At 32.8% G+C, this 15,388-nt stretch overlaps 1 protein-coding gene across 13 annotated transcripts in view; it reads right to left on the reverse strand.

The window, feature by feature from the left end:
- C15H14orf39 (chromosome 15 C14orf39 homolog) overlaps positions 1-15,388 on the reverse strand; it is a 50,031-nt gene that overhangs the window by 24,457 nt on the left and 10,186 nt on the right. For 7 of the 13 annotated variants that reach the window (XM_055097668.1, XM_055097661.1, XM_055097662.1 and 4 more), the window contains 8 exons: positions 10,989-11,176; positions 10,854-10,896; positions 9,001-9,121; positions 7,914-8,005; positions 6,380-6,507; positions 5,441-5,517; positions 999-1,084; positions 845-903 (listed from right to left, as the gene is read on the reverse strand). In XM_055097668.1, coding sequence (XP_054953643.1) covers positions 845-903; positions 999-1,084; positions 5,441-5,517; positions 6,380-6,507; positions 7,914-8,005; positions 9,001-9,121; positions 10,854-10,896; positions 10,989-11,176 — 794 coding nt within the window. The remainder of the gene's footprint in view (positions 1-844; positions 904-998; positions 1,085-5,440; positions 5,518-6,379; positions 6,508-7,913; positions 8,006-9,000; positions 9,122-10,853; positions 10,897-10,988; positions 11,177-15,388) is intronic. The other 6 variants (XM_055097663.1, XM_055097669.1, XM_055097670.1 and 3 more) reach the window with 1 other exon arrangement.

Genomic DNA, 15,388 nt, shown 5'->3' on the forward strand with positions numbered 1-15,388 from the left:
CAAAAGTCAGTTGTCAGACAAAAAGAGATGTAGACTTTTATATACTTTAATAGAGCAATTGTTATGCATTATTAGTTTACCAAAAATATATATCAATCTGTGTGGTATACATTATATATACATTCACTCACATGTGATTATGTTAATATACATATACATACATGTATACACATGTGTGTGTATATACATAGAGAGAATGAGTTCATATTTTCAAGGGTGTGCCAAAGTTAGAAAAGCTAGATGACTTGGGGATGATAAATTCATATATATATCCTGTGATCCTTCGGTAACTTTATTCAAAGAAAATAGTCCAAGGTATTAAAAGATTAATGTAAAAGAATATAGAGGCATTATTTATAATAGTAAAAGAACTGAAAAAAACCCAAAATATTCCACATGAAAGAATGACTAAATAAATTATGGCATATCCACACAATGGAACATTATACAGTCATTACAAATAAAACCTATTTACTGACATAGAGAAATAACCTCAACAGTATATCAAGTGGGAAAAAAGAATAAAAAATTATGTATATGATTCAAACTTGGAGGGAAAAAGAATAAAAATGCATAGAAAAAAACGGTATGCACCAGTATTTATGATGTTCAGTTATGTCTGAGTAGTGATATTTTTGTTTTCTTTATATCTTTCTTTGTTTTCCAAATATTCTACAATAAAATGTATTTGTTCTATATTTAGGGAAGATGTATTTTAAAGCCAGGCGTGCATGGTCAGCTAACCAGAGATGCAAATAATCGAAACAATTTATTTGACTAATGTAAAAACCTGATATAATTTGTTACCCCTACTTCTTAGAAAAAAAATATAAACGGCAAATACCTTTATCTCCTTTTTCCGACCACTGATTGGAATTTGATTGTTTCTGTGGGGTTAACAATCTAAAATGGAATAAATATAATTTTTGTATTTTTTCTGAGTTGATATCTATAAATTATTTCAGAGATTAAAGCATTTTCTTATTTTAAAAAGTTACCTGACTTGCATAAACTTTTGTGAACTTGTGATAGTCGTAATATGTGAACATTTTGAATGGTTATCCACAGCAGAGTCATTAAATATCTGAAAGAAAGAAATTAAGCATCTGACTTGGCTACACAAAGCAATAAAAATTTTTTGCTTGTCGTTAGCAACTCAGAACTCTCATTTCATTAGTATTTCATCCTTACCATCATTACCATCATTATCAACATCAACAACTACACACATTAACTGAAACCACTACATACAAAACATTAAGTTGAATATTGAGAAACAAAAAAGTTTAAGAAATTAATGTTTTTGACAAGTATAGTAATGATTTGTAGTAGTATTTCTGTATTTAAGATAAACCTTTTAAAATTTATACCACCCATATTCATGACTCATCAACTAAATCTTACCATTTTCTCAACTGATTATCTGATTTGTGTCCCTCCATTCTCTATAACCTCTCAAATTTAACACAGGAAAGCAAAACAACAGATTAAAAGATTAAAAAGCTGAAACTTTCCTTTTTATATACACATAAAAGAGCTATTATTCCATTTTAACTTTAAATTGTTTAATATTAATATCTAGCTGGGAGTGGTGACTTATGCCTGTAATCCCAATACTTTCAGGGACTGAGGCCGGAGGATCACTTGAGCACCAGGAGTTCAAGACCAGCCTGTACAACATAGTGAGACCCCATCTCTACAAAAAATTAAAAAATTAGCTGAGTTTGGTAGCCTGATGTCCTAGCTACTGAGGGGAGAGGGGAAGGGAGGGTGGGGTTGAGGTGGGACGATCCATTGAGCCCAGGATTTCAAGGCTACAGTGAGCCATGATCGCGCCACTACACTCCAACCTGGAGGTGACACGGCAAGACTTTGTCTCAAAAACAAATTGTTTAATATCAATATCTAAACCATTGTTTTATTAACGTTTGTTTCAAGCCTTTTGTTCTCCTTGAATCACTCATTTTAAAAAGTCCCTGCTTTTTGTTATTTGACTCAAAATCAAAATATAGTTTTAACAGAAAAGTTTATCTCATTTATTTTTGTTATAACAGACATTGATCTTAATTCTGTCATCTTACTGTGCTCTTCAACTATAAGAAAAAGTGTCAACCTCCTTTAAAGAACAAGTGATGCTACTGTTTTGATGTATGCTTTAAACCAAGCTTGTTCAACCCACGGCCTGCAGGCTGCATGCAGTCCAAAACGGCTCTGACTGCGGCCCAACACAAATTTGTAAACTTTCTTAAAACATGAGATTTTTTTCAAGGTCTTATTTTATTTATTTATTTATTAGCTCATCAGCTATCGTTAGTGTTAGTGTATTTTATGTGTGGCCCAATACAATTCTTCTTTTTCCAGTATGGCCCAGGTAAGCCAAAAGATTGGACACACCTGCAAGGAGAATACATGTCTCTATATGTCTCCTGGTACAAATACCTGTATAAATATTTCAAATATTTCTTTCGAGTAGATGTCAAGCAGTAGAATTGCTAAGTATATACATTTTTATTTGTAATAAATTTATACTGTGAATCAGTCCTCCAAAGTGGTTGTACCAAATTACACTTCCACTATTCTTGACCTCACTAAATGTTACCAAGCAAATATTTTAAGTCTGCTAACCTGATAGGTAAAACCAGGCACGTCAGTGGTTTAATTTGCATTTCCCCATACTCCTGGGGTCTGGCATCTTGTTATGTTTAGTGATCCTTTGGCTTTCCTTTTCTATAAACTGCCTTCTTATTTTTTGTCCATTTTTATTATCTCTTTATTAATTTGTAAGAGTTACTATGTACTTCTTTATATAGTATACATTGTGGATACCAATCTTTTGCTCATTCTGTTATTGTCTTTTAACTTTGTTAGTGTCTCTTATCATATATGTTTTTTATTTTTATGTAGTCCATTGATCACTTTGTCTTTTTCCTTCACCACACTGTTATAATTACTATGTTTTGATAATATTTACAAATGTTTCGGGTGATGGAAATATTCTGGAATTAGAGTGATAATGGTTACACAACCTTATGATATACTAAAAACCACTAAATCTACACTTTTAAGTGGTAACTTTCATGGTATATGAATTATACCTCAATGAAAGAAGAAAAATAATGAACATTTTGACATATGGACATACAGATCCCCCTCTTTATCTTGCTAGTTTTTTGGGAGAGGGCTATCTTTGTGTTTGACTTGTATTTTTTAAATCATGGTAAGTGAAAATAGCACTTTTTAGAATTTGTTGAGATATACTTTTTATTCTAGTAATGGGTCAATTTTGGTGAATATTGCAAATAAAAACTTAACTGTATTCTGTGTATGTTGGGCACAGAGTTTGCTAATTGTGCTATTCAGATTCCCTAAATTCTTATTTATTTTTCCCCTATTTGATTTACCTCTGTGGCAGAAACTGCCATTTGCCTATCCTATCCAAAATCTAATTTCTCCTTGTGTTCTACTTTAAAAAACAAAGAAACAAACAAAAAACCCTGTTTCTCAACCTCTCCTGCAGATAGAGGTACCCAAATGACCAAGTTCTGGCCAATGAAATGATATCATAAATTGTTTACGGAGCTTCTAGGAAAAATCCTTAAAAATGGGGCTGACTCAGCTAGCCCTTCTCCCCTTTTTCTTTCCTGCCTGGAAGGCAAATTTACATGGTTACCTTCTGACCATGAAGTGACCTAGAGGTAAAAGCATAGCATGAAAAATAGCAGGAAAAGAAAACATAGATGAAGCTTGAGAAATAATGGCATTGTTGAGATGATGCTATCAGTCCTGAATCTGAATGACCTACTTTAGAATTTTATGGCAAGTAAGAGAAAAATAAATGTTTATCTTGTTTAAGATGCTATTATTTCACTGGTTTGGTTTTGTATTGTTTCACATGTAGCCAAACTCAACTCCTAAACTCACAATCAGTACTCTTTTTGGAGAGAGCTATATTCAGCTTCTTGTTTTAACTGTGTATTCAACCATTTCTTTGAAAGTCTGTCAAATTCTGCTTTACATATTTTGAAACTTGAAATAATTTAGTGTATTGTGGTTTTTATAATTTCTTGGTAAATTGTTCTTTTTAAAAATATGAAATATATTTACCCCATTAATGCTTTTCACCCTGAACTCTATTTTGTACAACATTGTTACATCTGCCTTGTTTTCGTTTGCATTTGCCTGATATATTTTCTTTTTTTTCAGCCTAAATGTCAAGTTGTTTCCGCTCTTCTGCTTTAATAGCATATACCTGTATTTGTTTATATATCCCATAGAAGTAGTTCTGTCTTTTAATGGGAGTTTAAACCAGTCACATTTTTGTGGTTACTAATTTGTTCAGAACTATTTCTGGCACCTTATTCGTTTTCTATTTACAATGCTTTCTAACTGTTTTATTTTTACCCCCATTACTGTCTTTTGTTGGTCTAATTAATTTTGCCTTATCTTTTTTCTTCTACTGTTTTAAAACTAACACATTCCATTTCTCTTCTGGTGGTTACCCTTAAATGTTTAATATGTATGCATAAATTTACATTTTTCCAACAATGTATAGAGTTCATCAGCGTTCATATCTTCTCCCTACCTCTATCCTTAAATAAAAAATAGAACTCTGGTAAACTTTTATTTTTCTCATTTATCTTTCCACCCTTATCACATATTGACATCATCTGGAATTTCAGTACCAGATTTAAAAATTTTTATAAGTTATACATATTTACACTTGAGTTTCACTAATTACTTTGGTCACCACTACCAGTGGAAGAACAATTATATTTTTCATTGAGGCTTTCCCTCTGGACTATTTTCAGGAAGAATGGGGAAAGATAAAAAAGTGTGCCACCAGCAGTTAGCTCTCTGGGTGGTATGCTCCTTGTTCTTCATGGGCATCAAGAACCACCCAGGGGACCTGCCTATCTCTCTCACCTAAACTTCCATATTCACTGCTTCCACCTGGAGACAGTCATTCCATTGCTGATGCCTGGCCAAAGATACAGTGGATATAAGATGAACAGGGGGTTAAGTAAACTAACTACCACTGAGGTAACGCAACCAATTACCTTACTCATCGTCCGTATACCTTTATCTTGTAGAACGGTATTCTCCTATGCATGTCCTGGGCAATAATTTCCCTCTTCAATCCAATCCTGCTATTTTCCTTCAGGGATTTCTCACAGTTTTGTATCTACTATGTACAGAGCTTGGTATTTTAAAATATCTTTTTCTATTATTTTCAGGAATAAGGGGACAGGTTACAATATATAATCAGAATGCCATATTGAAACACCTTTAAATTTTTTAGACCTTGAGTTTGCACTAATGGCTGATTTAATAAATTTATAACACACACACACACACGTCTGTGTCTTAAGGGCAGTACATTCATTATTACATTTAATGCAAGCAGGTATTTAATTTATACTACTAAAAGTGAGACACCTACCTGTGTATCATTTTCTTTTTGTCTAAAGTCAATATTGGCAAGCTTTGACTGCTTCGCAGAACTTTCTTCTTTCATATCTAGATTATTAAATAGTACTACTTTAAATCAATGCTGGAAACAGAATCAAGTATCTTCCCCAATATTTAACCTAAACTTGTAATTTAGAAAATCAAGTCTCCATGAATTTTTAATTTAAATTAAAATACAGAATTATGAAATTATTTTAAAACTCTTAATTCCTTACTATATAATAGCTTTACAATAACTATGAAGATGAAATGACAAAAGACCAACTGACAAAACTGTACCTTTATAATGGGTTACCAAAGAAGACAGAGTGGTTGAGAAGACAAAGAAACCAGCCAATGTAGTTAATCTAATATAATGTATTAGGTTGGTGCAAAAGTAATCATGATTTTTGCCATTACTTTTAATGCCAAAACCATTATGTAATGGTAAATGCCATTAAATTTTAATTAAACGCAATGGCAAAAACCATGATTACTTTTGCACCAACCTAACAGTTAATTTAATCTGCAGAGCCACTGAATGAAACTTGATTCAAATATCTCAGTGACTAAGTTATAGATACTATTAGCATAAGTCTTTTACCTGCCTAAGTCACACATATTGATAATCAACTCCTCAAATGAAAAATATGTAATTTTTCATCCTCCTCTAACAGCTGTGCAACCAGGCCAGAACACTTTTTTTGAAATTTATTGTGTGAATAATTCCTTTCTCAAAGAGAAAAAAGTTAGGTATAGAAGACATATTTTGTTTGCTCTCAGAAAGATTCAAAGCAGTACTCTCTTGAGTTTATAGGTCTCCAGTATTGTTTTTACTTACACCAAATGATAAATAAAATTGCTTCCTTCTATTTCTTCTGTGTGTTTGCAAAAAAAAATGATGTTTTTGAATAACAAACAGATATTATACCTGCAACTCTTGGTTCTGAAGAATGCATCTTTATTGGTCTTACTAATTTCTGAGATTCATAAGGAAGAAATAATTGACTGCTTTGAGTTTTATTCAATGTAAGTACATGCTCATCTTTTCCAAAAATTCTAAAGAGAAAGGTGAATTACATTAAATATTAGATAAGTTAAAATTAACATATTTTAAAGCTAGGAGGCATATTTAGATACTATATAATAAAACCCCTCGTTTTGCAGATAATAAAACTGAGTTCCAAAGAATTTAATAGATTTGCCCAAAATGACTGAATTACTTAGTAGTGGTGTCAGAGCAAAAACACATTTCCCCTGATTAAGTTCAATGCTCTTCTCAATATAGTCCACTCTTATTTTTAAAATATAATCATTGCAAAAGACTTCCTACACATGTCAAAAACATTTTAAGCCAAAACTTGTAACTACAAATAGCATGCTTCAGATTTCATGGTACTTTAAACTTTAAAAAGACATATTCAGAAATAAATCAACCAACATGAATACAGAAATTGTTAAAACAGTATTATAATCATAAATGGGTCTTTTAAGTTTTTTACTGAAAGAATAGTTTTCACTAAATTTTATCTAAATTGAAGAAATAGAATAAACAGTGTCAGAATATATATTGAGTTAAAAATGACTAAATATTTATATGTTTCTGTCAATACATGGAATTTTTCTTAAAGGCGGTCAATAAGGTAAAATTCTGTCTATTTACCTATTTTTTCAATTAACTTCATTATAAAATTAAAGACACACTTGCACTGAATGTGGTACATGGGAGTGGAGGAATCAAGAAAATAACACATCCAAAAAAAGTAGGATCAGGGAAATTAACCCGACAGAAGAGTGTGTTGAAAAATCAGATTAAGGGCCATGAAACTTGAGGAAAGGAGTTTCAGAAGAATGAAAAAGGATATAAGTAGGGGGGAAAAGTAAAAGTTGGTCAGAAATAGCAATAGTAATACATCTATTTTTCTGTCATACGATAACAGGCAAAGTCCATCTATTTTTTTTTTTTGGCCTCTATCACTGATCTCTATTTTATCGCCATTAAAACAAAAGACAAGGAAATACGATGCCACACATTTAGTAGCATGCTTTGACTCATCTTCACTCTATAGCAAAGGAAGAACTGGTCAAGGTGGACAGGGTGATAAAAAAGTAAATACCTTGCTATTCCCACCATTGTTTCTGTTTTACTCCTATTGCTGGCCCATCATGGAAAACACTGGATGAATTATACAACTGACAGGTTCTAGAACAGCAGATGTGCTGCTGCTACTCTATTTCTCTTTATGCATTATCTTCAGCCTTACTAAATAACAAGCAGATTTTAGTATTAGCTCATAATATTTAAGTTAATAATATTTTTCATAAGAAATTAATAGAAAATAGCCTGCACAACAAAATTTACAGATACTGTGTAAATATTAGTGGTTTGGGATGGAATATAGAATCAAACTTTTAGATGCAAAATATCTGTTCACATAAAATTTAATTTTAAAGGTTACCTATACCTTTCTTTCAGTTCTTTTCTGTTTTCTGTATTTTTGTTCTTTTCTTCCAGAGTTTCTGAAAGAGCCTTAGTTTCATTATGCCTAGATATCTGCTAAAAAGACAATTGGGAACACAAAACAAAATAATTACTTGCAAAGCAGTAAAAAAGATATGCTTTATCTTATGTTTTTTCTATATAATCATAAGATTCATATTTTTGATAGTATTTACTATCTTCTATTTACAGTTATTAAAACAAAAACAAAATTAACAATAAATCACACCCGTTTAACTTTTCCTTACAATTCCATTGGCAAATGTAGATTTTAACAAACTCCCATCTTTTTAAAAACAGATAATCATAAGCAAAGTAGACATTGATTCCTTACATTAAGGACAGTTACCATATATTTTAAAGGAAATGGCATCTACTTTCTTCTGTTTACTAAAATGATATTACTGTTATTTGGTACCTCATACTTAATGAAAGATAAGTATACAGTATTTAACATAATTTTCAAAAATTTAGAAAATCAGGTATCATATTCAAATTTTTCTCAGAATTTGGAAGCGACTTTGATGGGTTATCATAGCTATGTAAATAAAAGCCACAATTTCATAGATGACATCCAAATGTTTCCAAGAAAAGTTTAAAGGCTAAACTAGTTCTAGCCTAGCTCGCTAAAGATTATAGTCATATATTTTTCAAGTTTAAATTCTTTATTTACTACCTTTTTAAAAAACACTGGCGTAGATCTTTTAATACCTTTAAAATCCTGTTACTATGTTGCATCTTATTCCTTCCTCATGTTCTCTCCTCAGACCTCAAAGAAAGCTAAACTATTCCCCAAAATATATTCAGTACCTAAATATATATATTAAATTATATACAAATTAATATAAAATATATTAATAAAATTAATAAAAAATAAAAATTAATATATTCAGTACCTAAAATACCTTTTGGCTCCAAAGGTAATCTAAATTATCTTAAACCTTTCTCCACATTAGGCTCTCTTAAAAATAGCTCTTCTAAAACTGTCAACTAACATACCATTATACTTATACATTAATACACATATTAGAAATATATAACAAAATATATACCTGGTTTAAATAATTAATTTCTATTTCCATTTCATCTACTTCTTTCTTCAATTCAGATGAACTTTTGGTAAGATTGCTGGCATGTTTAAGAATATCTTGTGTTTCACATCTCAAATTAACACTTTTTATGTTAAGGAACTATGTCATATAAGTAAATTTTATATTTATAATATATGTGCCATATCAGAAATGATTAATATTATGTGACATCATTTATATGTATGTTTCATATAAACAGTAAGCAATATTAAAAACAGTATCTCAAAACAGGAGAATAATATAAACATTTGGCAGACTAACAGATAATTTATTGTTTATGTTATATACTGAGCTTAAAAAAACATTTCATACAAAATATTTGTTAGGATTATTTCAGTTAAGTATTTTCACAGGGTAGTTTTTTTTTTTTTTGCTTTTTAAATTAAAGTTAATTGTGTCACTTGGCATAACTAATAAAACATAGTTCAGGCCCAAATTTAACTTCTTATGCTTCCATTATTTATTTGTTCAAAGACAATATTTAAAGTATACCCATTTCAAGCCAACAACAGTATGCTGGAGAAAAACAAAATTGACCAAATTTCCCTTTTCTTGCTCTGTAAGGCTCATCAGTGTACCCTACAGAACTCAAAAGAGAGGCAGATCTTCGACTTGGACTTTCTGCTTGAACTGGATTTGTGCCCAATTTCAAGTAAAAAATCCTCAGCTATTAATACATTCCACGTGGTTATTAGCTAATACAATGTCCTAAATTACAATCCATTTAGGAGAATTTGAAAATGATAGAATAGTGACAGTTAACAAGAATTCCAGAGAAGATTAATCAGGGCTTTCCTATTCTGCCTTAAAATATGCATGATTTATATGCTAGCATATAAAATTTCAAGTGAATCATAAGTCTACTGTTATCAAGTTTCCATTAAAATGTTAGGTACAGATAATTAAATCCTAATCTTCAAATCTTCCTACCTCCATTCACCTCTTCCTGTTTGTCATGCAACCTTATATGTCATCCCATTCCACATCCAACTCCCTAAACCCTTGCTATACCAGCGTCTACTAACTTTGGCCCCTTCCCACTGAGAAGTTAAAGCGCAAATGGGCAGCAAATGAACAACAAAAAACAGAAGAGACTAAAACCAAAACATGGAAGAAGCTAGCAGCAGAAGAGTTAAAAGGATGGTTTAGAATGAAGCAGACAGAAAGCAAGGTAGGATGTGGGGATAAAGAAGACTTAGTACAAACAGTGGAGTTATAATCTGATAGGAAAGCATATGAAGGATTGTGGAGGTTGAAAGAGGATTAAAGTTTCAAGTTCATCATCAGGGAAGATCTCTCTGACAAACAGGTGAGACTTAGACCAATTAAGAATTACTTAGGCATCTATTACAGTGGTACTGTATTAGAATTATTTATTTACATGTCAGTCTTCCCTACGAAACCCAGAGCTCCTTGGAAGAGAGCTCTGTATCGTCTTCAGTATTGCCTGGCATAAGGTAGGTTTCCAATGATGAATGAATAAATGTAACTCACCTCCTTTGCACCTTCCATTCTAACAAGTAATAAGCAATTTAACTGGAATTTTCTTTGGTAAGACAGACCAATATAACATTTTCATTGGTTTGGTTCCTAAGACACGCCACTTAAACCCAAATACATATGCCATTTTATTCTCACCAAAGTTGCTTGCTTCTGATCACATGAATATACATGAAAATGAATCCAAGATGACCCTTAAAATTACTTTTTAAATATTTTAATTAAACACAAAACAAATCCATGTTATTCTCACAAAGGAAACAAAATAATGCTTATCTAATAAAAATTATAAGTACAAATACTATTGTGGATACATGTTTAATGTCCATTTAGTAAGTGATGGAAAGGGAGCAGGCACTGAAAAATAAAGTCACAGCATAAGCTGATTATTATATTCTTTTCATTACAAAGATATCATAATTAAAACAATATAACAAATATATTAATACCTCGAAATTTCATAAAAATTGTTTCATTCATTTTTAATTGTTCAGTACATGCCAACACTCTGCTTTGAATTTCTTCATGTTCTCTTTTCTTCTCATAATATTCACGTGAAAAGGGTGTTTCTGAGTATTTTAGTTGGTACTGCTTCAAAACTTCTTTATACTGACATATATAATCATGATACATTTCTCTGTTAAAATTAAAAGAAATGATGTTTATATAACAACAGATCTAAAAACTTTGTGAATACACTGTTAAAGTCTACTAAACATAAAAGGCAAATCAAATGTCTTCTTATTCTTGCTTCCCTCAATATTGTCTGCCCTTTAGACCTTCCTTAACTCCACCACACTTCTCAACTTGACTCTTTTTCTTCATTACCTGAGTGATTCACTTCTTAATTCTATTCAATTTAACTCCTACTCCCACTATTTTAATGACGCTATTCTTCCCAAGGTCACCAATGATCAAATTTGTCCAAATGAATGATCTCTTCTTAGTACTCATCCTAATTGACACTGCAGAACCTGGTTCTTCTGATCACTTACTCCTTGTGGAACCTCTATCTTCCCTGGCTTCTGAGTCTCTACTCTCCCCAGCTCAGCTACTTCTAAAACCATATCTTTTTAATCTTCAATTTTCATTAGCTAAAATTATCACATGAAGTCATGTTCTATGTATTACAACTCTGTGTTCACCATCAAATGTACCTCGTAACTATTTTATGAAGAAAATTTTATCACCTACTCCAGCTCCAATAGTAGTGGATGGTCATCTATTTAGGCACAAATCTTGAGTGAGACAGTTAATTCTTGCAAAAGGACATTAAACTTTTTTTCTTTTTTATTATACTTTTAAGTTTTAGGGTATATGTGCACAACGTGCAGGTTTGTTACATATGTATACATGTGCCATGTTGGTGTGCTGCACCCATTAACTCGTCATTTAGCATTAGGTATATCTCCTAATGCTATCTCTCCCTCCTACCCCCTCCCCACAACAGGCCCCAGGGTGTGATGTTCCCCTTCCTGTGTCCATGTGTTCTCATTGTTCAATTCCCACCTACGAGTGAGAATATGCAGTGTTTGCTTTTTTGTCCTTGCAATAATAGTATGCTGAGAATGATGGTTTCCAGCTTCATCCACGTCCCTACAAAGGACATGAACTCATCATTTTTTATGGCTGCACAGTATTCCATGGTGTATATGTGCCACATTTTCTTAATCCAGTCTACCATTGTTGGACATTTGGCTTGGTTCCAAGTCTTTGCTATTGTGAATAGTGCCGCAATAAACATACGTGTGCATGTGTCTTTATAGCAGCATGATTTATAATCCTTTGGGTATATACCCAGTAATGGGATGGCTGGGTCAAATGGTATTTCTAGTTCTAGATCCCTGAGGAATCGCCACACTGACTTCCACAATGGTTGAACTAGTTTACAGTCCCACCAACAGTGTAAAAGTGTTCCTATTTCTCCACATCCTCTCCAGCACCTGTTGTTTCCTGACTTCTTAATGATCACCATTCTAACTGGTGTGAGATGGTATCTCATTGTGGTTTTGATTTTCATTTCTCCGATGGCCAGTGATGATGAGCATTTTTTCATGTGTCTTTTGGCTGCATAAATGTCTTCTTTTGAGAAGTGTCTGTGCATATCCTTCACCCACTTTTTGATGGGGTTCTTTGTTTTTTCTTGTAAATTTGTTTAAGTTCATTATAGATTCTGGATATCAGCCCTTTCTCAGATGAGTAGATTGCAAAAATTTTCTCCCATTCTGTAGGTTGCCTGTTCACTCTGATGGTAGTTTCTTTTGCTGTGCAGAAGCTCTTTACTTTAATTAGATCCCAATTGTCAATTTTGGCTTTTGTTGCCATTGCTTTTGGTGTTTTAGACATGAAGTCCTTGCCCATGCCTATGTCCTGAATGGTATTGCCTAGGTTTTCTCCTAGGGTTTCATGGTTTTAGGTCTAACATGTAAGTCTTTAATCCATCTTGAATTAATTTTTGTATAAGGTGTAAGGAAGGGATCCAGTTTCAGCTTTCTACATATGGCTAGCCAGTTTTCCCAGCACCATTTATTAAATAGGGAATCCTTTCCCCATTTCTGGTTTTTGTCAGGGTTGTCAAAGATCAGATAGTTGTAGATAATGCGGCATTATTTCTCAGGGCTCTGTTCTGTTCCATTGGTCCATATCTCTCTTTTGGTACCAGTACCATGTTGTTTTGGTTGCTGTAGCCTTGTAGTATAGTTTGAAGTCAGGTAGTGTGATGCCTCCAGCTTTGTTCTTTTGGCTTAGGATTGACTTGGCAATGCAGGCTCTCTTGTGGTTCCATATGAACTTTAAAGTAGTTTTTTCCAATTCTGTGATGAAAGTCATTGGTAGCTTGATGGGGATGGCATTGAATCTATAAATTACCTTGGGCAGTATGGCCATTTTCATGATATTGATTCTTCCTACCCATGAGCATGGAATGTTCTTCCATTTGTTTGTGTCCTCTTTTATTTCATTGAGCAGTGGTTTGTAGTTCTCCTTGAAGAAGTCCATCATATCCCTTCTAAGTTGGATTCCTAGGTATTTTATTCTCTTTGAAGCAATTGTGAATGGGAGTTCACTCGTGATTTGGCTGTTTGTCTGTTATTGGTGTATAAGAATGCTTGTGATTTTTGCACATTGATTTTGTATCCTGAGACTTTGCTGAAGTTGTCTACCAGCTTAAGGAGAGTTTGGGCTGAGACAATGGTGTTTTCTAGATATACAATCATGTCATCTGCAAACAGGGACAATTTGACTTCCTCTTTTCCTAATTGAATACCATTTATTTCTTTCTCCTGCCTGATTGCCCCGGCCAGAACTTCCAACACTATGTCAAATAGGAGTGGTGAGAGAGGGCATCCCTGTCTTGCGCCAGTTTTCAAAGGGAATGCTTCCAGTTTTTGCCCATTCAGTATTATATTGGCTGTGGGTTTGTCATAAATAGCTCTTATTATTTTGAGATACGTCCCATCAATACCTAATTTATTGAGAGTTTTTAGCATGAAGCGTTGTTGAATTTTATCAAAGGCCTTTTCTGCATCTATTGAGATAATCATGTGGCTTTTGTCGTTGGTTCTGTTTAGATGCTGGATTACATTTATTGATTTGCATATGTTGAACCAGCCTTGCATCCCAGGGATGAAGCCCACTTGATCATGGTGGATAAGCGTTTTGATGTGCTGCTGGATTCGGTTTGCCAGTATTTTATTGAGGATTTTTGCATGGATGTTCATCAGGGATATTGGTCTAAAATTCTCTTTTTTTGTTGTGTCTACACCAGGCTTTGGTATCAGGATGATGCTGGCCTCATAAAATGAGTTAGGGAGGATTCCCTCTTTTTCTATTGATTGGAATAGTTTCAGAAGGAATGGTACCAGCTCCTCCTTGTACCTCTGGTAGAATTCAGCTGTGAATCCATCTGGTCCTGGACTTTTTTGGTTGGTAAACTATTAATTATTGCCTCAATTTCAGAGCCTGTTATTGGTCTATTCAGAGATTCAACTTCTTCCTGGTTTAGTCTTGGGAGAGTGTATGTGTTGAGGAATTTATCCATTTCTTCTAGATTTTCTAGTTTATTTGCATAGAGGTGTTTATAGTATGCTCTGATGGTAGTTTGTATTTCTGTGGGATCGGTGGTGATATCCCCTTTATCATCTTTTATTGCATCTATTTGATTCTTCTGTCTTTTCTTCATTAGTCTTGCTGGCGGTCTATCAATTTTGTTTATCTTTTCAAAAAACCAGCTCCTACACAAAAAACCCTTCAAATAACCTTTTTTTCTTATTTGACCTGTGCTCGATTCTACAAGAATCAAAATTACGATGGTCTATGGGCCAAATCTAATCTGCCACCTATTTTTGTACAGCCCATGAACTATGAATGATTTTTACATGTTTAAATTATTGAAAAAATCAAAAGAATATTCCATAACACATTAAAATTATATGAAATTTAAACTTCAATGTCCATAAATAAAGTTTTATTAGACCATAGCTCATTTATTTACATATTATCTGAAATTCTCTCGTGCCATAATAGCAGAGTGGAGTAGTCATGGCAGATGTTGGCCCACAAAGGTTAAAATATTAATACTTACTATCTGGTCCTTTACCAAAAAAGCTTGCCAACTCTAATCGAAAACATTGAAAATGTTAAATCCAGTTCTTTATAGAAAATATATTCTTAAATCTTCTTTTTCCCCAATTCTTACCAAATACTTAGTTTCAAAAAAATTCATAGAAAAATTTTTGAAAATATATAGTCCTTACATTCCTCAAGATTTTCTCATTTCTTGGATCAAGGTATACTCTATGGGGGAGTTTCTTAAAAGATACTCTGAGGATTATCTCACCTTAGCAGATTA

The sequence above is a fragment of the Pan paniscus genome, chromosome 15 (genome assembly GCF_029289425.2).
Source record: "Pan paniscus chromosome 15, NHGRI_mPanPan1-v2.0_pri, whole genome shotgun sequence".
Classification (NCBI taxonomy): domain Eukaryota; kingdom Metazoa; phylum Chordata; class Mammalia; order Primates; family Hominidae; genus Pan; species Pan paniscus.